Source organism: Buteo buteo, chromosome 23, assembly GCF_964188355.1.
Source record: "Buteo buteo chromosome 23, bButBut1.hap1.1, whole genome shotgun sequence".
In the NCBI taxonomy this organism is placed as follows: domain Eukaryota; kingdom Metazoa; phylum Chordata; class Aves; order Accipitriformes; family Accipitridae; genus Buteo; species Buteo buteo.
In genome coordinates, this window is record NC_134193.1 from 2,913,413 (window position 1) to 2,937,758 (window position 24,346).

General features: G+C 51.9%; 1 protein-coding gene across 1 annotated transcript; it reads right to left on the bottom strand.

Moving 5' to 3' along the window:
* Positions 1–302: 302 nt before the first annotated feature.
* On the bottom strand, positions 303–23,220 carry MFSD4A (major facilitator superfamily domain containing 4A). Its single transcript, XM_075056055.1, has 10 exons — positions 22,899–23,220; positions 16,295–16,493; positions 15,926–16,165; positions 9,922–10,090; positions 8,118–8,233; positions 6,879–7,052; positions 3,655–3,802; positions 2,909–2,979; positions 2,590–2,710; positions 303–1,893 (listed from the first exon to the last, which is right to left on the bottom strand). The coding sequence occupies exons 1-10, from the start codon at positions 23,126–23,128 to the stop codon at positions 1,829–1,831; spliced, it is 1,533 nt and encodes a 510-aa protein (XP_074912156.1). The 5' UTR covers positions 23,129–23,220; the 3' UTR covers positions 303–1,828.
* Between the last annotated feature and the right edge of the window lie 1,126 nt (positions 23,221–24,346).

A 24,346-nucleotide genomic window follows, 5' to 3' on the forward strand; every position in this document is an offset into this window, starting at 1 on the left:
GAGTAGCTCCATTCTATAAATAGTGCTGATAGTGAAGTGGAGATTTGAATTGTCAAATACACTTCTAACAAAAGAAATGTTATTCTGGCAGTAGCATTTAGCTACATGTTATCATTCTATAAGAACATAAGATACTTTTTTTTTTTAATAGCTGACAGTCCCTGGTGTGATATATGTGTAATCTGAGTAGACTTCTTTCAAAATAAACTCCCGCATTGTATTATTTCATGCTCATTTCCTCTGTACAGGGATGGAGAGAATGCTGTCATAGTGGGAGGGGCTCTATTAATGACAGATTGGGGTTTTCTGCTGCAAATGGGTTTTGTGGTACATGCTTTTTTCATTCTCGGTATCTCAAGGAGAGTAACAGTGGCATCCTGTGGTGCTAGAGAAGAATTACAGCACATACTGCGCTGGATGTGAGACAGGAGGGCTCCTGAATTCCATGGATGAGTTAAGCCCAGAATTCAACTGCATTTGCCTCCTTCCTGCACTGGCCAAATGTGCGCTCAGCTTTAGGTATACAAAGTCAATTCAACAAGTCTATTCTCTTGAGACTTCTACAGAACCATCCATGGGAGCTTGTGAAGATGTTTTATGGAAGGTAAGATCTGCTGCTTGGAAAAACAGAAATGCTAAAAACGGTTTAAGTTAAACAGCTGTTAGATTCAGTCTGAGTTTGAAAGCTAGAATTGGTGAAGGTAGTAGCTGATAGTCTTGGCCAGAAGCAGCTTAAGTTACCTGAGTCCAGTCATGCTGAGAATCTAGCAATCGATCACCTTTAATTAAACACTGCTTTATATACACACGTACATATGTACATCCACATACAGCAGTTAAAGCAAAAAGTACATGTCCAATCACTCACTGAAGAAATAGATGTATGTAGCTTTACACTCTTCTAAAGCCAGTCCTTTCTTCGTAGCTTGTAATAGGTCATGCGTGGGTTATGAGAGTACCTTACAGAAGGCACCTGTTATTATAATAAGTAAGTATTGCACAGATTAAGCAGCTGGAGGCTGGCTCCCAAATACCTCTGTTTAAGCTTCAACTGGAAGCTAGAAATAAAACCACCCTAAAAGACACTGCAACTGTAGCAGCTAAACTAGTGACTTAAAGCAAAACAAACCATCATTCTTGACTCAAAAAAAAAAAAAAAAAGCTAATGATCTTAATAATCAAGAGGCCTTAGCATGCTGAATAAGACACTGTCTTAGTGAACATGTCTGATACTGTGTAATGTACAAGAATCAGCTGTGCAAATACAGATAGGTCCCGCTACTACTGTGCACTTGGTGGGTTCTTGTGTAATTTTTCCCCTTTGGAAGTATACACAGAGGTGACATATACTTGAGTCTGTGTTGCACAAAAATGAACTCAAATCCAGTATTGTGCTGTAAATTGTAGGGGCTTCTGTATGTTACAGGCCAAAAGAAAAATCTGTTAAGTTCAATGACTAAGCCAGAAGATATTCACTCTTATGTATGGAACAGAGAGAACCTCTTCTTTCCCACCCTCCATCCTGAATTGGTAAGAAAGTTTGTTTGCAGGAGTAATTTTTCCCATCATCCCTGCCACATACCATAGCCTTTCAAACATAGGGTCAGTCTGACGCTGACAGTCTTATTTTTGGTACATGTGACGTGGGCAGCTTGTGCTTAGCTTGATGCAGTGTTTTAGGATGTTTTCTTGATTCTGACTTACCCAATCTAATGTGCTTTTGATTGCAGAAAACTTGCATGATTCAGTCATTAAATGTGAAATCATCCTTAACAGTAATGCTTAATTGTGTGTTGTTTTATTGCTTGTCTAGGCCTTGGCTACTTCTTTAGCGCTGATACTGTCCAGTGTCATCCATTACTGCTGGTTTGTCAGGCGAGGCATCATCCATATCTGCAAAATTGACATTAGGTACTTCATCTGAACGTACCGATTCTATTGAGCTTTACAGGAATGTGCACGAGCTCTCCTAAACATGAATGTTGCTATTCTATCACCCACCACACTAGCTTGTTTACTTTGCTGGTCATGGAAGAAAGACCTCCGTTTCCAGTAACCTGGACAAGTTTTTTGCCCATCATGCAGTGCTGCTTTTGTAAAAGAGGCTTATAAAAACAAATAGCGTATGCAGACTGAGGTGATATGTAAGAGAAATCCTTTACCAGTGAAGCTTTTCTCAGGAGCCTGGCAGCTGCCTGTGGATGGCAGACCCGCTTGTTCCCTGGATTTAGCCAGGGAGCAGCGTAGGGAAGCTTCTGCAGTCTGTACTAGGAGGACTTATTCCTGCTAGCTCTGCAGTAGCACAGTAGTGCTTTCACAGCCAGCATCCTATGTGCTTTATAGTTCCTCTGTGATCCACAGACCATTCCTACTTTTTCCCTTGCTTCTGCCACAGAAAAGAAAGCAAACCCTGAGCTGTGGCTGCCAAGGCTTTGTGGGCAAGTCAAAGCAGGAAGAGGGGACAGGAAGCAGCAGTAAAATAAACATTTCCTTGCATTTTGCTGAAGTGCTGCACCCTGGTTATGTATTGATGCATATGCTATTCTTCCACTCATTATAAAGCAGGGCTGAGTGCTGGTGCTGTCTTACCTGATGAGGGCCTGGGGTACATCCTGTGGAAAAACAAGAGGAAAGCGTAGAAGGTAAAGGCCAAGCCTCCAAAGATCATCCCACAGACCAGGAAACTGTAGCTGCCCTGATCATGTATAATCTGCAATTGGAGGGGAAAAAAAAAAAAAGGGAGCAGACATGTCATCATAGCACTCAAATACCTAATTAGCATTCAGTAAGAACTTCACTATTTATCAAGGGTAATGCAGTGCTTTTTCCCAGCAGCTGTCCAAAACCAGGACTAAAGTTTCTACTTAAAAGTTCCAGTCACTTTCTGGCATGCCTTGTCTACACTTACCGATCCCACCAGTAACTGTAGTACCATCTCTCCAATTCCAGCTCCGGTCACTAACACGGTTGTGGCACAGCCTGCAGAGAAATAGTGCAAGTGATGTTGGCAGGGAACAGGTGAAACGGCCAGCAGGATCAGCCTGTAGCTTCTTTAAACTGCTCTGTCATGGATCTCTCCCTACAAGATTTATAATACTTAATGTATGTTCCCATTCAGGGTTGAAAATGCCTCTTCTAACCTGCAGTAGTGCAGAAAGGTAGAAGTTTAAGCCAGAAAACCATCTGCTGTTCTGTCACTTGTCTCTGTTGGCAGAGGTGCTGTTGCTTCTTGATGGAAATACTTTCATTCTTCTGTATCGCTGCCCCAGAGGCAGACATTGGCAGAGACCTCCCGTAAGAGGTGGCCAAACTCTATAATTTTCAGTTCACTGATAATCTGGATGATGTTTTCAAAACTAGCTCCCTGTAAGCCTCTAAAGCAGACATTCTTGTCAGACCCTGAGAGCTCTAAAGCTGCAGGAAACTAAGAACCAGTCTGGATCCCTGCCTGTAGAAGTTTTTAATATAATGAAGCCAGGATTTGTGCAGTCTGGTTTTCTGACTATAAGCTTGAATAAACATTGTATTCAAAAGCAGATCTTTCTTCCAGCCCTCCTGAAGGGGGAAGGAGTTCTAGGCATGATGGTATCTGAGTTTGTCTTGAACACCCACCTGCTTTCAAAGTCTGCCAGGGATGCCCGAATCCCTGCTCACCTTTGTACTGCAGGATGTCCTCAGTATAGGCAAGCATGCTGGGGAAAGTGCTGCTGAGAAACAGGCCCAGAGAAGCCGTTCCCACAAACAAGAAGACAACGCTGTAGGAGAAAATCAGGAGCAGGAGGAAGGTTATCAGGACTCCGACCTGTGAACACCAAACACAGAGTCAGGAGGAAGGCAAATGCTGAGTTGTAACAGGCTCTAGATATTTTTTTATCTTTTTTTTTTGTAGAGAATAGTTTGGAAAAGAAAATAAACTATACTGAAAAATTGTCACAATCTTTGAAAAACTGAACTAACTAGCCAAATAAAATCCATCTACCTTTGCAGTAAAGAATTTGGTACTTTTTGTAACAGGACTTAAAGTGACTATATACAATTCATCTGTCTCAACTTCATTAGGTAGAGACTTAAGAGCATATGTGAAAAAAATACTTTTTCTCTGCAGCTTTAAATACAACAGTACTGCTACTTATATAATATTTACATGTCTCAATCACTAGTAAGTCTTATTCAGCACATTAAAGAATTAACTCACTCTCAACAACTGCTAGAAACCACTCACAGGAGTAAAGCCAAAGAGCCAACTAAATTTAAACAAGCTTGCCCTCACCTCTGGCTTGCTGTAGCGTACAAGTAATAGCAAAACCAGTCCAGATGCACTAAATTAGCCACAGCACAGTCAGCAGAGGGAGCTCTGCAATACTAAGTCAAGTTATTTTTTTCTTAATTGTTTAGGGCCTGATTATGGGTGTGTGCATTGTACATAAGAACAATTTGGATTCTAAAGAAATGAAATTCAAACTGCAGTTTGCTATAATGCTGAAATGACTGCCAAGAGCTTACTACATATAGCAGTACCAATGAGCAAGCATTACACAAAGGATTCAGTGTTAGTTAAATGAATTTTTGTACTTGGATGATACTACCATACCATTGCCTTTAAGGGGAAGTGAGAAGGCTTCCATTTAAGGCTGGAGGCTATGCCCTCTCCTTTCCAAATATTACCAGCAGCTAAAGTTGTCCTGTCCTCAGGTTTGTTAATAAAGCAATAGTGCAGTTCAGACAAGTGATAAAGCCAGTAGTATGCATCAAGGAGATGCATGGGACCTGCGATAGATCTGCTGATGCTGAGCTTTCCCTGCTCCCATGTAAGCAGTGACTATGTGCTGAAGCAGGAGATTACACTCATTTTTAAAATAATTGCTTTTCATTTGGGTGTAGCTATTGGTATCTGAGTTCAGTTTTTAAAGTGACCAGTGGCAAGGTGCTGAGCCAGCTGCCTCACCTGCCTCCTGTCTGCAAAAGGCATTGGCCTAAATCTTCAAAACATCCCAATGTGAACTGTCACTGCTGTTTTCTCACCACCCTATCATAAATTCTTGACCTCACAATATTAACTGTGAAGCTTGCTACCAAAATAACTTCTGGTTTACATAAATTGTAAATTAACTCCCTTCTCACTTGTTTTGTTTCTTCTTTCTTTGGAAGAAGTGTAAATGAGAACATCTCCCTCCCTGTTGCCTGTCACATCCTTACATGCATCTTTCTTATATATCCTTAAAGGACTCCTTCCTCTTTCTTCAAGTGAATGTGTTTTATTGATTTAAGCAACCTCACATCACATCACTGGTTTCTTTGACAGCTGCTGCAGTCTAAGCAGAGAATTTACTGAACTATCTACCTTCCCTTTCCCATGGCTAACATGGGCATTAAATTCCCTGTAAATGCCAGAGAAGACAATGTGCAAAGTAAATAAAGTTGGCAGACGCTTTACTAGACGCTTTCACAAATCTAACGTTAGATTAACTGAGGAGCAAGCTCAGAAAAGCAGTGCAATCCAGCAGTAAGTCTGAGCTACCCGGTGCAGCGGAGTCAGCTGCAAACCTGCAGAGGCAGCGGTGCAGGAGGAGGCTGTGGTGGGTTGACCCTGGCTGGACACCAGGTGCCCACCAAAGCTGTTCTATCACTCCCCCTCCTCAGCTGGACAGGGGAGAGAAAATATAACAAAGGGCTTGTGGGTCGAGATAAGGACAGGAGAGATCATTCACTAATTACCGTCACTGGCAAAACAGACTCAGCTTGGGGAAAATTAACTCAATTTATTACAAATCAACCAGAGTAGGGTAATGAAAAATAAAACCAAATCTCAGAACACCTTCCCTCCACCCCTCCCTTCTTCCCAGGCACAACTTCACTCCCGGATTCTCTACCAACCCCCCCCAGCGGCACAGGGGGACAGGGAATGGTGTTTACGGTCAGTTCATCACACATTATTTTCTGCCGCTTCATCCTCCTCAGGGGGAGGACTCGTCACACTCTTCCCCTGCTCCAGCGTGGGGTCCATCCCACGGGAGACAGTCCTCCACGAACGTCTCCAACGTGGGCCATTCCCACGGGCTGCAGTTCTTCACGAACTGCTCCAGCGTGGGTCCTTTCCACGGTGTGCAGTCCTTCAGGAGCACACTGCTCCAGCGTGGGTCCCCACGGGGTCACAAGTCCTCCCAGAAAACCTGCTCCGTGGGCTCCTCTCTCCGCAGATCCGCAGGTCCTGCCAGGAACCTGCTCCAGCGCGGGCTTCCACAGGGTCACAGCCTCCTTCGGGAACCCACCTGCTCCGGCGTGGGGTCCTCCCCGGGCCGCAGGTGGAGATCTGCTCCCCCGTGGACCTCCCTGGACTGCAGGGGGACAGCCTGCCTCACCAGGGTCTTCCCCACGGGCTGCAGGGGAATCTCTGCTCCGGCGCCTGGAGCATCTCCTCCCCCTCCTTCTGCACTGACCTGGGTGTCCGCAGGGCTGTTTCTCTTACATGTTCTCACTCCTCTCTCTGGCTGCCGTTTTCCGTCTGTCCCAACTTTTTTTTTTTCCCCTTCTTAAAAATGTTATCACAGAGGCGCTACCACTATCACTGATGGGCTCGGCCAGGAGCAGGTCCATCTTAGAGCCGGCTGGTATGGGCTCTCTCTCGAACACAGGGGAAGCTTCCAGCAGCTTCTTACAGAAGCCACCCCTGTAACCCCCCCGCTACCAAAACCTTGCCACACAAAGCCAATACAGAGGTGAACGCAGCTCGCCCCGGACGGCGTGCTTGTCAGGCACTGCCTGGTGCAAATCTACTCCAGGTATGGCATGAGAGTAGCTGCAGCTCCGCACATCAAAACCAAAACTAGACAGCATCTTGGAAGCAAGCGGGAGAAAAAACACAGTAAAACCAGCCTTACCACGTTGATGAAGACCATAGTTGCCGGCTTCATTCGGTAGGACACAGGGATGGAGATGAGCCTGCCCAGTGTGATGAATCCCCAGAAGAGGCTGGGCAGGTAACCGGCCACTTTATGTACTACGGAGAGAGGCTCTTCCACCGCGTAGCTGTAAATGAAGCCTGAGTACTCTCCCTGCAGGGAAAACAAAACAGCATGTCACATCGATGAACACTTACAGGCTTTGCAGTTTCAACTTCAACCTGTCCCTCAATTATTCACAATATTGTGATAGTGCTGGAGAGCCCACCTAGGGGTTTGCTATCAAATCTCAATGAACCTTGTTCCCAAGGGTTTGCAGCTGGAGACAGGCTTCCACCAGAAGTAGAACACAGGAGTTAACCTCTCCTAAAAGGGCAAGACTTCACAGCATTACTAGGAAAAACGCATGCTAAGCTCTTAGCTGTAGAGATGCTCTCTTCCCTAGGGGCTGTCTTGTCCTTTCGGAACTGCATACTCTCAAAACGTATCACATTAAGAACCCAGAGTTGATCATCCTTGAAGATGGAGGCCCTGGAAAGTTCCTGTATCTGACAGCTGCTTTGTGTAACCCTGCTCATCTTCCAGGACCCTATTTAACGCCCTAGTAAGACCCAGCAGTATTTTACCATGAGGGGACTGAGACAAAACTGTTGAAAGAAAAAGATCAGCAACTTGCCAGCCAAAAGCGAGCCTTCCTCGCCCAGACAGAAATGCTACACACGGCAAACCCCGTGTGACTGTGCCGGCCGGGGACGTGCTGCCGGGCCACTCCAGAGAGACTGCACCATCCCCGCGTGCTCTCATCTTGGGTTTTGAGGGCTCGGGAGACCCAGCAAACAAAGAGCCACCGTTTCTTATGAAATAAAATGAAGCTGCTCTTGCCTGAAGTGAGAAGAGACCTCCGCTGCCTACCAGTAGACAACATCACACCTCCAGCTCTAAACTGGCCAGGTTAGTAGCAGTAGCAATCTAGCTGCAACACCACAGAGCCTAGGAGAAGCCACGAACCCCTCCCAAGAAGCAGGGCACGTATCAGCCTGACTATGGTTAGCGTTGAGTGAGCTACCTTGGGAACCAGACTGCTGCTCCGGCAGACCCTCGGGTCCAGCCCACTGCTGGCAGAGGACATGCGCTGGGTTTGGGCTGTTACAAGTGATTTGGAAGGAAGAAAGCCACATAGCTTTGCTCAGACAAGATCCCTCTATCAGCTGAACTCACCACAATCCCATCAGTCATGAAGAGAACAAGAGCCCCAGTGATGTGGACTGCGAAGTAGGTGTAAGAAGCCCCTCTGAAGTTTTTGCTTTGGCAGCAGCTAAATAAGTCATCATGACCTGGTAAAAAACAATGCAAAGCAAACTTAGCTGGAACGTCCCCCTGGGGCTGGGTGGTTGCCAGCCCACAATGGGGATTTGTTTTGCGCTCAGCTGCACGACAGAGATTCATAGAGGACCGTGAACAACGTGGAGCACTGCTAACCTCTGCTGGCACAACCTCTCTCTTTACCTACCTCTAAACTTTCAGAAGGAAGACTGATAACGCTTGTGGGCTGCTGTCCACAGACTGGGATCCTAGCTCTCCAGGATACTTGCTACTTCTCTGACTGTAGCTGCTTGTGCTCCTTTCCCATTTAGGAGCTCCACATTGCTGGCCCCGCTCTTACAGTCAATAAACAAGCCCATCCGACCGTAGCACTTGTGCTCAGAGCCCCTCGGCCTCGGTACCACCACACAGGAGAGTCCTGCCCAGGACAGCTCACATTCCTCAGATAAATGATACTTCAGACAAGCCGACTTTGGGAAAGAGTGATAAACACACAGCTAGCGTCACCTCCTCTGACCAGACCACGGGGAGCGACAGCCTGCCGATGCTGGGGGTCAGGACCCCAGGAATTCCCGACTCTCCCGTCCTCATGCTCATCTCACACGTTAGAGCACCAGCACCTGGAGTCCTGTGCAGGTGAGACAGTTGCTCCCGCACGGCAAAGATGAAATTATCACTGCTTCTATGGGGAAGGAGGGATTTTGCCAGCACAGATGGGTCTGTCACAGATCGCCGCAGCCGGCATACAGCCTTCCTGCTTCTCTAAGGGTTAATCTCAACTGCATTTAAGAGGAAGATGGAGATCTGAAGAGCATGAAACTCCAATGGGTTGTATGAAAACGGGCAGCTGGGTTGAGGAAAGAAACCATCAGTGTCTCAGCTAAGGGAAATGCTATCAGATGAGCACAACCTTCTCAGACACCAGAGAACCCGCTCCATTAGGGACACCTATGATCCTTCCCTGCAGCACCTCACCACATCCCTAACTGCCTCCACCTTCAAGTATTCCCTAAAATTTCCTTTTATTGTTCAGGTAAAGCCATCTCTTCTGTAATAACACTAAACGCTCCTCTGATAACCCTACAATATGATTACTTCCAAGATTCACTATTTAGCTGAAGAATTCACTTTGATACGTTTCTCTTGGGTAGCGAAGAACAATGTTACTATTGTCCCCAAAACAGGGTGTAGTCACAAGTTCAAGAACAAACTATTGCTGGAGCTTAACTTTTCCTCTCAAACAAGGGCGCTGTCCTTATTCCTGTCAGATTTATAAGAATCAGCATTCAGCAGCGTGGTGACCACTTTTAAACAGTCCGCGGAGCCAGCTCAAAACCTGACCAAAAACCAGAAGGAAACGAAGGGGCACAACTTCCAGGTGTGCTTAAATAACTTGGGAGCCCAGGTTTAATTTTAGGACAGTTTGGAGAAAAGTAGCCTGGAGTCCCAACAGCGGGTTACTAATCTCTGTTCAGGGGTTACGGTCCCATTTAATTCGAGGGCAACTGGGCACCAAAATTGTCTGTTTGGGTGCTTCTGGATTACGTTCACGTGCATGTTTTGGAAAGTTTCCTCCTTAGACAATAGCGACGGATCTCACTCGTTAAACTCAATGGAGATGCTCAGAAATAGGGCTTTTTTTCTCCCCCTGCTCACCCCCTGTTCCTCCAAACCCGTAAGAAAGGTGCCTCCGGCTCACCTCCTGCTGCCTGGGGTCTCTGCACGGCGGTGGGGAGATCGTCCTTCTCTGTGGGCTGCGTTTCCATCGCCAGCTCGTCGGCCGACAGCAGCGGGTGGCTGCTGCTGTTGAAGCACGGCACCATCCGCTCCTTGTAGAGCAAGAAAAACACCGCGATGGGGACCGGCAGCTGGGGAGGAACGGAGAGGGGCAGGTGAGCATGACAAGCCTCGTGCGAAATACAGTCCAGTTCCCCCGTCACAACTGCCTTTTAGGAGGCTGCACTCAGCATCTGCAACAGATGTGCCTGAGTTAACCTCTGAGAGCAAGGACAGAGGCTGGTAATGGTGTAATGAGCCACTGCAGGAGGGATGGAGGCTTCTTAGGAGAGCTATTAGGGAGACGGGGAAAAAAAAAGGCAAGTTGAGAGCAAAGACTCCTGCTCCAGAGCATGGCTGGGGCATCTCCTGCCAGTCCCTGGGGGATGCTGGCTGGGCTGGGGACCATTCAGCTGGGATGGGGGACAAGGGACACTGGAACAGAAGGCACCTAAATACAAACCTCCTGAAGCACCATATGTTGTGGTTTAACCCCAGCTGAAACCAGGACACTTCAAAAGCAAAATGTTCTGGCTTCCAAGTATTTGGCCATTTCTGCCCAAAGAATATAATAATAAAGCAGCTTTTGCCTGTGGAAAGCAGAACAGTTTTAATGGGAGACCTTCTGCAGCCGAAATTCGTTCTGAGGGAAGAGCAAGCTGCTCCAAGACCTGCTTTGCCCATCTCCAGCCATTAGCAGAGGTTGCTCAGCATCTCCTAAGAGACGAGCTCGTGGTTCCCAGGCCAACAACGACAGCACCGCTACAGCCGAGCGGCTTCAAACAGCCCCTTGGTACAACCTGTGCTGAGGGGCCTGGGACTGAAAAGCAAAGACCCTCCACAGCCACAGCCCTCTCCGCTCTCACCGCCTTAGAGACCCCCGCACGTCGAGGGATGCCGCTGCACCGGCTGCCGCGCAGGCTCCCAGCGCACAAGAGTCCCACCGGCACCGTGCCCTGCAGTCAGGGCTTTCTGCCTGGTGCCAACGCACACAGGGACCGTCGGCTTGTACCTGCCCACTGGATCCATCACACGGCAGCCGCAGCATCAGCCCCCCCGGCACCGCGCTCCCTTCGCTGCCATGTGCCCGGGGACCAGCCTACTCCCTGTGCGCACCCGCGACTCGCTGGTGCCTCCAAGCCCGGAGGGACTTGCTCTTAATTTTTTTTTTTTTTTTTGGAGAGAAAACAGAGGGAAGCAAATGAAGCTGGGTCTGCCTCTTGCCAGCCCTCCCTTCTCCTCCCGCCGCAACCAAGTGGTGTTTATTCTGCAACAAACTCGGGGAGAAAGCCAGGAAATCCTAAGTGACAGCTCACTCTCCAGCCGCCGAGCGCTTGTTTTCTACATGTCTGTGAGCAAGTGTGAGCTCTAGCTCCAAATTTCCTGCCTTTTGTTGGCTCGTGGCATGATTTAAATGTATGGAGAATTCCACACACCCCCCCCGCTCCGCTTCTCTTGCCTGAATTCATTTAGGAGGACCTCATTGTTCTGGGAACAATGGGAATAGGAACAGTTAGTTCGGTCCCATGGAAGAAAAACGCATTTGCTTGATAGTTCTAATCCTTCCGGAGGTCAGGACCAGATTTTATTCTTCTAAACTGCAGATTTTGCAAAAAAATACCCACACAGAAGGACTGGCCATACAGATAACGTCTCTGGGCACTTCCAGCCTTAAGGAGCACTCGGTGCCTATGCAGAAAAGGGCCCCAGCTCTGGACTCCTCCAATTCCCAAACTGTAGGCATATCCCTGCTCCCCAGATCCTCATCTCTAAAGCAAGCAGGTCCCTTTTGCTTTATCCAGACTGTAGCACCTTGAAGCTGGCAGCGCCTCGGGTGCATGAGTGCTCCGACCCCATCAGCCGTGAGCTGCTCACCGGCGCTGGCTGTTTCTGGTAGAAAATGCCCAAAAGCTGGAGACTCACCCACAGTCAAGCGCAGTCCTCACCCATAGCTGCCACCATGCCAAAGCAAGCTCGGGGAAGTAGGGAAAAGCAAAGGATCAAGCTCAAGAGAAAGCAGGTTCCCAGGGCTCCGTTCCCTGTGTCCTGCAACACTGGCTGGCAAATCGCCTGGGGGACAGTCACCTGCGGCCACCCGGCCCACCGGAGTGGCCAGCCGTAAATCTGGGATGCGTACAGAGGACAGAGCATCCACGAAAGCAGTTCGGTTATCACGCAGGCAGGCGTAGAGGAGCAAACAGCCGAACGCCAGAGCCCTGCCAGGCATGTTTCACCAAGCAAAAGGACAAATCCATCCCAGAGGAGCAGCCTACCCCAACCACAGGGCAAGGACAGCTCGAGGACCATCCCTTCCACTGCCCACATGAGCACGGCCACCGCCACGAGCTGCCGGGTGGGTGCCGAGCCCCTCTCCCCATCCGCAGCTCCCATGTGCCCCAACTGGAGAGGCTGGGTGATGATGATGAGCCTCGCTGGCCCCTGGAGCCCGGACACATGCCAAGATACACGCCAAGACACACAGGGGCAGGGCCACCATGCTTAGGACAGGATCTTGCTACTCAGCTCCTAAAGCAGCTTCAGTTTTCTTGGGGCTGACACCTCGGCTGCCTGGGCCGCTTGGCACGAGGCAAAGAGCCATCAAAGCCTTCACACCCTGCAGGGAGCCCATACAGCGAGAACCAGAGATGAGCTGCAGCCACAGCCCCTAAAATAAGGACACTGGTCCTCAAAGCTCTGCCCTGCCCTGCAGAGTCGAGGGTGCCCCACGCCATCCCCAACCACACCAACCTGGACACCTCCAGCCCCCATCTCTGACCAGTCCTCCCTCCTGAGCAGGCAGAGATTTTGGAGCAATAACCATTTGCTCGTGGGCTTTCTTCCTAGGGCAACTCTGCTTCGCCTTTTTTGGCAGAAGGCTTTTCTTTTTTCCAAGGGCTGAGGGGCATCTGAGCATCCCACCGGGAGCCTGCACGGGCTGAAGGGCAAAGCGGGCGGCAAGAACCCGACCGCCTGGACCCGGCGCTCCAGCTCCACACTCTGAATTGCCGGGGATGTTCCCCTCCCCCTGGCAGCTCTTAACCACTATTATAAACTCAACAAGTTGCTGCATCACACAGTTAAGCGTGGGTATAATCCAGGCTCCTTCCCTCCAGTTTCTATTTCGGTCTCTCCCCCCAGGAGCACGGGACCGTTCCCTGCTATTGTATCCAGGCTACTTTTAAGCAACCTAAGCACAATGGAGTGTCCCGCACTTCCCCTGGGAAACCACCTTCCGGACAAACACATCCCTCTCGGAGGAACATTTTCCTGATTTCCAGCCCCTTGGAACGGTCTGGATGATGAAATTTCCGTTCTGTGGGAAACTGAATTTTAAAATATGTTTTTGTTCCAAATCTGGATGAAAAGCCAAAATTTTCTGTTAGAATGAAAAATTTTGGCCAGGAGTCATCCAAGCACTTCAGTTTGATAATGTTGAACCACTTAATTTTACTAAAGCAAGAACATTTTGCTTCAATAACATCGAAACAACTATTCTGTCAGCTTTACACATTGCATTTATGCCAAAGTCAAATTGAGACATTTCCACTTTAAACAAAGCAAGAATTTGAAACGAATCATTTCAGCTTGTGTCTTGTCAGAATACACAGAGCCCTGTGAAAACTGGGATGGAAATGTGGTTTTGACCATTTTATAACAAAGCTGCTGGTCCTGTTTTTTATTTCTATAGCTTACTCATTTCATCCACTTCCCTGGGGTTTTAAATACCAATTATCATCATCTTGCTCTGACATTTACACCTTAAACAAGGGTCGGCAGTTTCGGAGCTGAGCTGCTCTCAGTATCTCCAGCCAGTGGGTTGGGTTATTGAGTTTAAACGAGGAATCAAGTCAGCTCCCTCAGCGAGGCTTTGGGAAAGGAAATAACAGCTCAGCTTTGGCACGGGGACGCGCTCAAGAGCCGCGTGTGCAGCGTACGTCTGACTCCCCGCTCCTCTCATCTTTGTTACCTAACCCTCATCCCAAAAACCATCAGTCTCCCAGCACCCCGGGACTCCCTGCCATATTCCTGGTGATCCTACGCAGCGTGTGCACACACGTGCAAACCACCCACACGTGCAAACAGCACTTGAGCGTGCAGCGATGCACAAGCTCAACTCACGACCTGCCACGCATCAGCTGCTGGGCACAGCAAGACTCAGCCTCCTGTCCCATCCTGCTCCCAAAAAGTCCGTGGGACACAGCTAGGAACAGAGAGGGGTCTGGCAACCACCCTCCCGTCAGTGCTCCAGATATCAGGCGCATTGTCGTATTCAAAGCAGATGTTAAATGCTGCCTTCAAAACTAAATTAGTTTGCTCGGGATTGACTGACAAAATAGATAACGCTCCGGTGTAATTAAAAGCACATTTCCCATGGCATACGCGGAGTCGGAGGTAATTAAAGCTGGCTTCTCCTCCTAGGCAGAGAGCATTCGCCTTGGTACTTCTGCAAAGAAACTCATTACAGCACCTGCCCAGCTATTTCAGTTGCCTGTTCTTCGCCTCGCGTCAGCGAGCTATGCGGGCCTCGGTCTAATGAAAGCCCCCGGATTAGGTGCGCTGGGGTCTGTTTTAGTTATTCAGCAAATGGGAAGACCAGGAGCACAAAGAAACCCGTTCCCTTTGCCTAGCGCGGACGGAGTGGTGGAAGATCAAGGGCTGCTCGTTGGTCTGGGACAGGGAGAAGGAGCATCCTTATGTTTTGGCAGAAGGACAATGGCTAAACTTAGACTGGGAAGGGGCAGCAGGTCCCAGGGCTGCTGGGCAGACAGGCAGGGAGAGGTCCTTCTGGCAGGATCACCCTTCACTTCTACCACAGGAGGTCTCCAGCTGAGCAAAATGGGCACCAGCTTGGCAGTCCCTGCCCTGGCACGCTCTTTATAGACAGATATTAGAGCATCTTAGGGCAAGGGCTACACAGGCTGGGCTCTGCTCACGAGGGGACCCCATAACCGGGCACTCTACAGGTGTGGGGCAGAGCTGCCCTCAGCATCAATCCTGGCACAAACAGCACCCCTCGGCAGGGCCGACACTTGCTCGCTGCAACAACACGCTCCGCTCTTATCGCTCCAGATCTCCGTGGACAATTACACACACGCTCGCAGGGCTCCTGCCGCCAGGGAAGGGACAGCAGCGGGTTAGCAAGCTCTGCTGCGGGGGGACCGGGCATGGGCACGGCCACAGCCCGGTGAGGCTGTGCAAGGGGACCAGCTGTATTTAACCATGCTGGGATTTGGGTATTAACTGGGGGGTAAGGAACAGGGCTAGGTTTCAAAGAGAGCCCACAGACTGCAGGCAAGAACAGCTTGCTAGAGATCAGGTTTGGGACTCAGCAGGGCAGAGAAAGAGGACGGGCACTAAACCTGATGTCTCTCACAAAGGAAGGGCCACAGGGCTTTTATATCTGCTGAAAATCACCAAACACAACAAATAGGCAGAGACACCCCCGATCAAGCTTTCGGCCCCAGTAACTCAGTCCATCCACGGGCACTTTCCTATGAATATCGCTGCAAATCACCCTCCCGCTGAGCCATCCCCACACCACCGAGCTCCTCCCCAGACTGACCACGGAGGAAGACCTTGTGGCTCTGAGTGCAGTTAGCTGCTGTAACTCCTGCCCAGAGGTACAACCTGCTTCCAGAGAGATCAGAAAAATCCCCACAGAACAGTACATTGACCCTATTGCATCTGACGGCGCGGTGACTGCTGGCTCAGCTTCGCCGAGTCCTGCCCTTCTGCCCCAAGCACCTGCTGGAAACCCAGCACTTGCCAAAAAATGAACCTTTGCTGCGGACCAGCACAACCATCCTCACGCCTCCTTCCATCACTGGGGCCACCTAACGGGCACCAACACCCCCCAAACACATTTAAAGCTGAGAAGCAGGGATGTCCCCAGCAATAGCTTGGGCCACTCCGCCTGCAGCACTTACGTTGATGAGGGCCATGATCCAGAAGGCATAGGAGACGCGCGTGACCACCATGCCCTTCATCGGCAGGTCGTAATGAGACAGGTTGCCCGGATGGTGCGGGACCAGGGACTTGCGGATGTGAGGGAGGTTGCTGGAAGCGTTGGCCGTGGAGTTCGAGAGGATGCAGTTGGTGTCCGAGAGGAAGGGGTCAGCTATCAGTGGGCTTAGCAGCGCTCCGAAGCCCACGAAGAAATGAAGGGCCTGCAAGAGATGAGACACACAAGTAGAGCAGGGGGGGTTACTGCTCTTCTCTGCAAGGAGGCTGGCCGAGCCCCTCGCTCCTCTTCCTCAGAAACACGGCCAGAGGGGAGACGCGGGCTCCGTGGTCACCTGTAGGAAGATGGCCGAGTCCTTCTGGTAGATCTTCACCAGCTGCATGTTGGAGATGGTGTCGATGCAACCCATGGCCAGTCCTGCCACAGCCATGACCACAGCCAGGACCACCACATTGTGGCACAGCGGAATAATGGCAAAGACCAAGGAGATTGCCAGTGACGAGGCGAACAGCGCAAACAAGGACTGAGCCAACCTGAGACAGGGAAAGAGGAAAGACAGGACAGAATTACTACCGTGAGAGCAGAACCCACACCACAGCCCTGCCTCTCATTTTCAGCCCCAGGTCAGTCGGTGGTGTAGGCATTAGCAGGAGATGGACCCACAGGCTGTAGCTCCAACACGTGCTCTTCTGACAAGACAGGGGAGATGCTACAGACCCTGCACCCCCGTCCCTCCGTGTCACAGCCGCAGCCAGCCTAGGGCACTGCCATCTCCTGCGTGGAGGGCGATGCCCTGAACAGGCTGATCTTCCACCCAGCTTTTGTGGAGAAGAGTTACCATCCCTTCAAACCCACTTTCTGCACATTTCAAAGCCCAAGAACTTTCCCTTCTTAACTGGGCAGATCTGGGAATGGAAAGGGACATGGGTACACGCAAGCAAGGCCATATCACGACTTTTGAGCAGCTCCAGGGAATTTCTCATGCAGGGCTGTATTGCACAAGCAGGTATGAGAGCTGCTGGGCAATCCCAGTTCCCGGCAGGGAGAGAGCTGCTGGCATCCCCATCACCGTGTCATCCCGGACCTGCCTGCATGTCCTTGTCCTGTCCTGCCCCACAGGGAGCACTGGGGAGCTGCTGCAGTTCTCTCTCCATGCCCCCATGCCATCTCCATTCCCCCAACACGATGGGGCTGGGGGATGCAGCACTTTCCAACCCGTGCAGTCCGTCGGAGAAACCCAAGGGACGCGCGTGGCGAAGACAAAGCTGGTGCATTACATCTCGGGTCTGGCAGCAGCTGAGCGGAGAGGCTGCTCCCGGTGCGAGCCGAGCGCTAGCCAGATCGCTGGAGAACGGCGCCCAGGCTGGCACCGCGCTGCTCCGGAGCTGCCAAGTCGAAAGGCAGGAAGGAAGGAAGGAAACAGGGACCAGACAGCAAAGCACTGAACTAGCAGAAAGATGGGACTATAAAGTCACAGCAGAGCCTCGTCCCCTCCCCACCCTGGGCTCCCAAACCCTGGTAGAAGCAACGGCCGGCAGCTTGCTACAATGAGTTGCTCATGAGCAATCGGGGTCTGCTGCTGGGGGATGTGGGGCACGGCCGTCTGTCCGCAGCAAAGGACTGGCAACGCGCAGGTACGTCCCCAGCATGGGCACATAACCAGCAAGCAAAACACCTACATCTCTCTGCTTCGTGCTCTGCCCAAAAAGGGAGGAGAAGGCTACGGAGGAGGCACAGGCTGGAGGCACAGCAGAGAACCTCCGTGGCTGCCGGGCACCGCGCTACCAGCCCTCCTGCCCCAGCTGCTCGTCCAGAACGGCCTGGCCTTGGGCATGTCACCGTGTTTCTGGTTGGCCCTCATTCACCTGCAAACCCAGAGTCGTTTGGCCCTCCACATCCTGCTTGTTGCTTACACTGCACTTCAACAGCACCGGGGAGAAAAACGGGCCAAGGACACGTCTCCTTTATTCTCCTGCCCGGTGGCACAAACCTGGCTGTAGCAGCACCTTGGTGTGCTCACATCTCCCAGCCCAGCCTCGCTCACCCATCCAGCCAGACCACGTTGGAGGAGCCAATGTTTCGCAAAGCCGTACCTACTGATCTTCCTCTGACAGTAAAACGGGGAGCCAGCGCGGAATTTCTGGGGGAGGGAGCAAAGCGAGATGTGCACAGTCACGGCAGGAAAAACAACTAGCAAATGAGAGAGAAGCAGCTTCGAGCCTGGAGAGACAAGGCAGCACTCTCCAGGGTACAGCGGGAGCCCAGCAGGAAGGAGAGAGGCAGAGGCACCAGCAGCTGGCAAATCCGAGGCCGGGAGTGACGGGGAAACAGGGAAACACACGCTGAGACATCCCAGAAACGCCTCTTCTCTTCTGCAGCCCTAGCAAAACAACCACAGCATCGCTCGTGCTTGGCTAGGGAGCACAGTCGTTGCTAGAGTTAAACATTAATTGCAGATGATGTTATGTCCTTAAAAAGCATTAAAAAGATCATCTCACTTTTTCCCAATGAGCAAAAATTCCTGCCTCCGGCCGTAAGATGTTAATAACACAATTGCACCTCCCCTGCAAACACCGGCAGCCCACAGCCCAGGCAGGCACGCAGCCCTGCTGCCCCCTCCCCTGGCTCCGGCATTAGGGGGCACCAAGAAATTGCTGGCTTCCCATGCCAGATCCCCCAGATGTAGCCAAAGGACACTGCTCAGCACCCGGCAGGCACCGCACAACCAGCTGGGGGATTTCTTTAGAAACAAACCTCTTTGCAAGTGTCCTGAAACGAGGTACACCATGACTTTCAGAGGGGGTCTCAACCCTGTCTCTTCATGATGCGAAACCAACGCACCCCTCCAAAGAGCTTAAAAAGCAACCCTGATGTTTTGCTGCGGTCCGGTTGCTGACATTGCTGCCCTCCCCATCACTAACTGGTCCCCATGTCCCTGGCTGAGTGGATGCACAGCTCTGCACCAGCTGCGGCTGTGCCCAGGGCAGGCTCTGCTTCAGCACCGTATGAAACGAGTCTTGTAACGTCATGGACTCTGTTTCAGGACCACCCAGAGCACGTCCTGACTCTATCACAAGGCTTGAGGGAAGGCCTGCAGCTCCCTCCCAAAAGGTTTAGGCTGATCTCCTCTGTAGGATTAGGATGGTTAATGCTATTCTGTAGTCACAGCCAGAAAAGCTTCCCCTCTCCTTCCCACACGGCGTATATAAACCCCCACCTCAGTGTTCCTGTTGCAGCAGGCATTCTTCAACTTCAAGTATGTTTTTCCCCACCCCAGGGAGCATTTTCTAAGTCCCTCACATCAAGAAGAAAAATTATAATCAGGCTAATTCAGACTTGCAAAACTGATAATTAAAAACCCAAAGCCCTAAGGGGACGAGGTGAGGACATGGAGGAAGAAGGCGGCGTGGATTATCCCACATCTGCCTTCAGGTACCCTTGTCTCCAGCAGAAAGCACGGGCCAGGCTTGGGGAGCATCGTCTCCCCCAAGGAGCTCATGCTCAAGTCACCGTGCTCTCTGCTTTCTCAGCAACAAAAGGCTTTACTTTCCTTTGCAGTGAGAAGTGTCCTGTGTGCATCAGCCACATGCTTGAATAGAAACCTTCAGGAGATGGGAGTCTGAAGGGCAGGGAGAGAACAGGGTCATCCACTCTCAGCTGACACGCTGTGACGTGCACAGGTGCCCAAGGGTAAAGATGAACGAAGGGGAAAAGGGTCCCATCTCATCAGCCCTCCAGGTCCTGGTGTGGGTCACTCCTCTGAGCAGAGCCTGCTCAGGGATCCCAACACACCTACCACCCCTCTCCTCTCCTAACACCAGCAGGACTAGCTCAGGGCTGACCTGAATGCTGGGACCAAAAGCAAAAAATACAGGAGGACACAAAAATGCAGTTTCTGAATTGGGAAAAAAATAAAAAAAGGCAAACTGGGGCATGGGCACTCAGTTATTCTGGTGCTTCTGTCACAAACATGTGTAGCACAGCAGCACAGAGGGAGCATGGCTTTAACTTCACAACGCAAGCTTAAAATCCAGCAAAATGGGAAAGGAAAAGGGGAAAGCAAGGGGAGCAAGAGGGGAAGCGGCAGGGATGCAGGTGCACAGAGCTCACCCCTGGAGTTTGCAGTGCCAGGCACTCAGGGGTGGATTTACCGAAGAGCTCACCTCCCACTTGGGTTTCTGAGTCTAGGCAGGGTTTCAAGTCCTCTCAGCACTCCCACCCCAACACTGCTGGCTGGATTTGCAGTCTCACAACATGTCAGGCACTTCTGAGAATCTAGTCCAGGTAATACCAGGAAACAAGAGCCTTCAGCGTGCTTCACGCAAAGATGCACAGGGCTCCTTAGGGAGGGCATCAGCAGCTGCCAGGGCTGTCTTTGCTCGAGGAACCTCTACCAACACCACGGCAGCACTAGGGTTTGAGCCAGGGCACGTGCTCCACCTAAACCCCAACCCCGCTCAGCCAAATACCCTGCGAAAAGCTGTATTCTTCTGAAGCAAAGCTCGCAATTCCAACCCAGCAAACGCCACGTGTGAGTTACCAGAGAGCAGCAGCCTCTCGTGAACCCGAGTGTGAGCTTAAACAACACGCACGGGGCTACGTGGGGAGCTGCCCTTCCCACAGCTCCGGCTTCGCACCTCCGGACACGCCAGGGATGGGACCACACGGCAAACCCGGGTCTCCAGCGCAGGGCACCGCAGGCAACGATTGCGTTTCTACATCACTCGGGGGAAACTCGCAATGGCAAACTTTCTTCTTCCTTGAAATCTCGCACGAGAGGGAATTCTGGAGCTAGTTCTGGCAGCCCAGGCTTGAGCCGAGTTACGGAAGGGACGGATGCCATCATTATGCTCTGTCCTCCCAGTGCTCCAGGACTCCAGCTGGGCCGAGAGAGCAGAGACTACGACCCAGCATTCCACAACTTCTCTGGTGAGAGGAACCAAACCACTATTTAAGTCCCACCACCCACTTCTGCTGCAGAATCCAGTAACAACACTGCTTTCCCTCGCGAGTCCATCATTCAGAGCAGACAGCTCAGACCGACACATACTTTAATCAAAAGCAAGCAACAAAGTCTGTGTTCCTCAGGCATTAGAAATTAAACGCAGTTTGCAGCCAGACCTCAGCTCGGCTGGCTTGCAGGCAGGCAACACTTTGGGATCCTCCACCAGCAGCTATCTGTCTCCTAACCGGAAAAGACGACTTGTCCAGTGCTCCTCCCTGCCTGGCACCAGGACCGGCATAATTTGATTTATAAACCCACAGCATGGCCCAGATGGAGAAATCCATAGCAGGACAGCTCGATCTGTCTGTCCCCGAAGAGGGGATAGTACAGGAGCTCTCAGAGCCTGAACAGTTAATATTCTCATCCAAACCCACACGTTTGTACGCCACGCTGCTCCGAGTAACCCCCCACAACACCCGCAAGCTACAACTATCCGAAACATGCCCTCCTGCCTGGCAAGGCTGCCTCTCCTCAGTGGGGCTTGCAGACACTGTGCAAAAGCCCGTTGCTCCAAGAGGCTGCGATCACAAAACGCATCCGTGTTTGTAACCGCAGCGAGCAACAAACACGCTCTTTTCCCCAACGTGCTGCTGCGGAGTTAAAAGTTTGGGAGTCCCTGAGCACGAAACCCCAGACGGGGCCGCGTAACCCACCAGCCAAGGGCAGGAGCTTTGGGTAGGAAGCTGACAGCAGGAAACAATTCTGCATTTTCCTTCGCAGCTCCTTCAAACATATGTGAGGCAGACTGGAGGCTGGCAAAGGCACTGCCTGCTGACCCAGCAGTCTCAGATCCGTGTCGGACCCAGGGGAAGGTTCCCATGTGCCATTCCCATTCCCACGCACCCCACCTTGCGCCTCCTCTCCCGGCACAGCCCGACAGAGAGCAGCTCCCGCTGCTCCATGAAGCCTTTGGGCTCTGTCCGGATGGGGGGACTGGGACAGTTCAACGTACCAGGATGGCAATTTAACAGGTGCTCTAATGCCACCTTCATTAGCCAACGCTCTCCACAATTCACAAGAGTTTAATGAAACATTTTAAAACGGGCATTCCAAAGCAGCGAAGGATTCATGCAAAATTCTCTCATATACACGTTAAGCATATACATGACGTGTATGTCAGAGACACACGCGGAGCTGACACGTTACATCACTGCCTGAAGAACTAGTGACAATGTAAATAATCAGCTGGTTCTCAGCAGAGCACAGCTGTCACCGAGCCTCAAATCAAATGCCTGTTTGGCGATCTTTAGGGTTGAGCCAGCGCCTATTATTTATTTTAAACACATCCTGGACAGAAGGCTGGGTGCAAATCCCCGTTCTGTCTCGCTGGCCCACCCTGCACGGCTGAGGCACTCGCCCCCTGCAGCAGCAGGACCACGAGGACCGCTCGCATCTCGCCTCGTGTTTGCCCAAACTCCTCGGGGAGTGCGACGCTGCCTCGATTCCTGACACCGAGGTTATTAAAACAGGCTTCCAATAATATTTTCGGGATAAACAATCAGGTTAAGGAAAACACCCTCCAGGAAGTTCTGGCTGGAACTTCACGCTAAGGCTCGCTCTGTCCCGAGCTCCGGGCGAACCGGCCGCTTCTCTCCACGGGTGCAAACCCGTGCAGAAGGGGAGAGCGGCTCCTGCCCCGCACCCCCAGGGAAGCCCCCCCACCTCTCTCCGAACCCCTCGGGGACACGCAGGGAACGCTCCTCTCAGGCAGGATTTTCCCACCCGCAGCATCCCAGCTCAGCCATGCAAACCCGGCGGGGGGAACGTGGGAGGGAAGCGAAGCGCGGGCGGGGGGATCTTTGGGGAGAAAAGGGGTTGGGGGGGGTGGGGGGTGCTGCCCACCCCCGGCCTGGGGGGAAAAGCAGGAGGGGGGGGGGCTGCGGAGAGCTAAGCCCACCGGCGGGAGGTGCGATGAGTTTGCCAGGCGCCTTACGTCCTCTTGAAGACCCCCCCGAGGCAGCTGCCGAGCAGGAGGCAGAACTGCTGGGAGAAGAAGACCCAGGTGATCTGGGAGAGGGAGCTCTGGGTCTGGCAGCGCAGGTCCAGCAGCGTGGGCCCCAGGAAAGCGATGCAGAGGCCGAAACTGAAGAAAACGCTCCAATAGGTAAGGGTGGGTTGTAGGTTTCTCCGGAACCGAGCCGACACCCGTTCGTCCCACCACATCCTGGGCGGTGGCGAGGGGCGGTCACGGCGATGCGGCTCCCGCCCCGGTGCCGGTCCCGGTCCCGGTCCCGGTGCCGGTCCCGGTCTCCCCTTCCCAGGATGTGGCTCCGGAGCCCGCCGAGCCGAGCCGGGCGCTGGCTCCGCCTCCGGGACCGGGGACCGCCGCCTCCTCCCGGGGCCGGGACCGGGGCGGAGCCCCCTCTCCATCCATCCACCCCCCTCTCCATCCATCCACCCCCCCTCTCCATCCATCCACCCCCCCTCCCCATCCATCCACCCCCCCTCCCCCTCCCCCAAAACCGCCCCGGAGGACCCCCGCTCCGGTTTGAGGTCAAACCGTGCTTCAGCGCATCCCTCCGGAGCTCCCGGTTTATCCCCTCCTTCCCCCAGTTATCCCCGGCGGGGGTTTGCATCATCTTGCCAAAAGTGGGGCAGCCCCCCCCCCACGGGTGACACCTCACGGCACGGGTGACACCGAACTACGGCCACAGCAGCAGCAAACCTGGTGCAACAGAGAGCCCCAGCCAAGCGAGGAAACCCCGAAATCCCCTCGCTCTGGTGCCGACCGTCTCTGCGGTCCTCCCGTGCCAGTAAATAGGCACGACCGTTCCAGACAAATGCAATTAAAGTTGCCCCTTCTTTGGGTGAGGAGCACAAGATGGTTTGGGGGGGGGGGGGGGTGCGGGTGCGTGCGCCTTTTGAAGTCGGAGTGGTTGATGCTTACGCAAAAGGTCTCCTCTAGGGGATGGATTTATAAATATTTCACCTACTTTAGCGAGGAAAGACTAGCAATTTTTAGAACGCTCTTTCCAGGCAAACCAGAATGGATGGAGCTCAGCCATGACAGAGGGCTGGCTCCAGGCCTGCACACCAGGTCCCTTCCCGTGCCAGTGGACCCCGCACACGTATTCACACGTCCCGTGACCCGTGCCTCAGGAATGCTGCTCCGGGGCTGTAGGTGCTCACTTCCACCTGGACATAGCTTAATGTTTAGCTAATCCAAATTGCATCTGAGTCTTTGTTCTGGCTGTGGCATCTGCTGGAGTCTTCCCAGAGTAAGGAGAACAGGATCATATCCCCTTCCACCACCAAAGGGAACAAGGCGACTGGGGGCAATAACCCAGAACAGGTGGGCAATAAACCCCTGATGGCCCTGAAGGCAGAACCGTGGCTGCCAGGCACCTGCACCTGAAACCATTAAGCAATCAAAGAAACAGC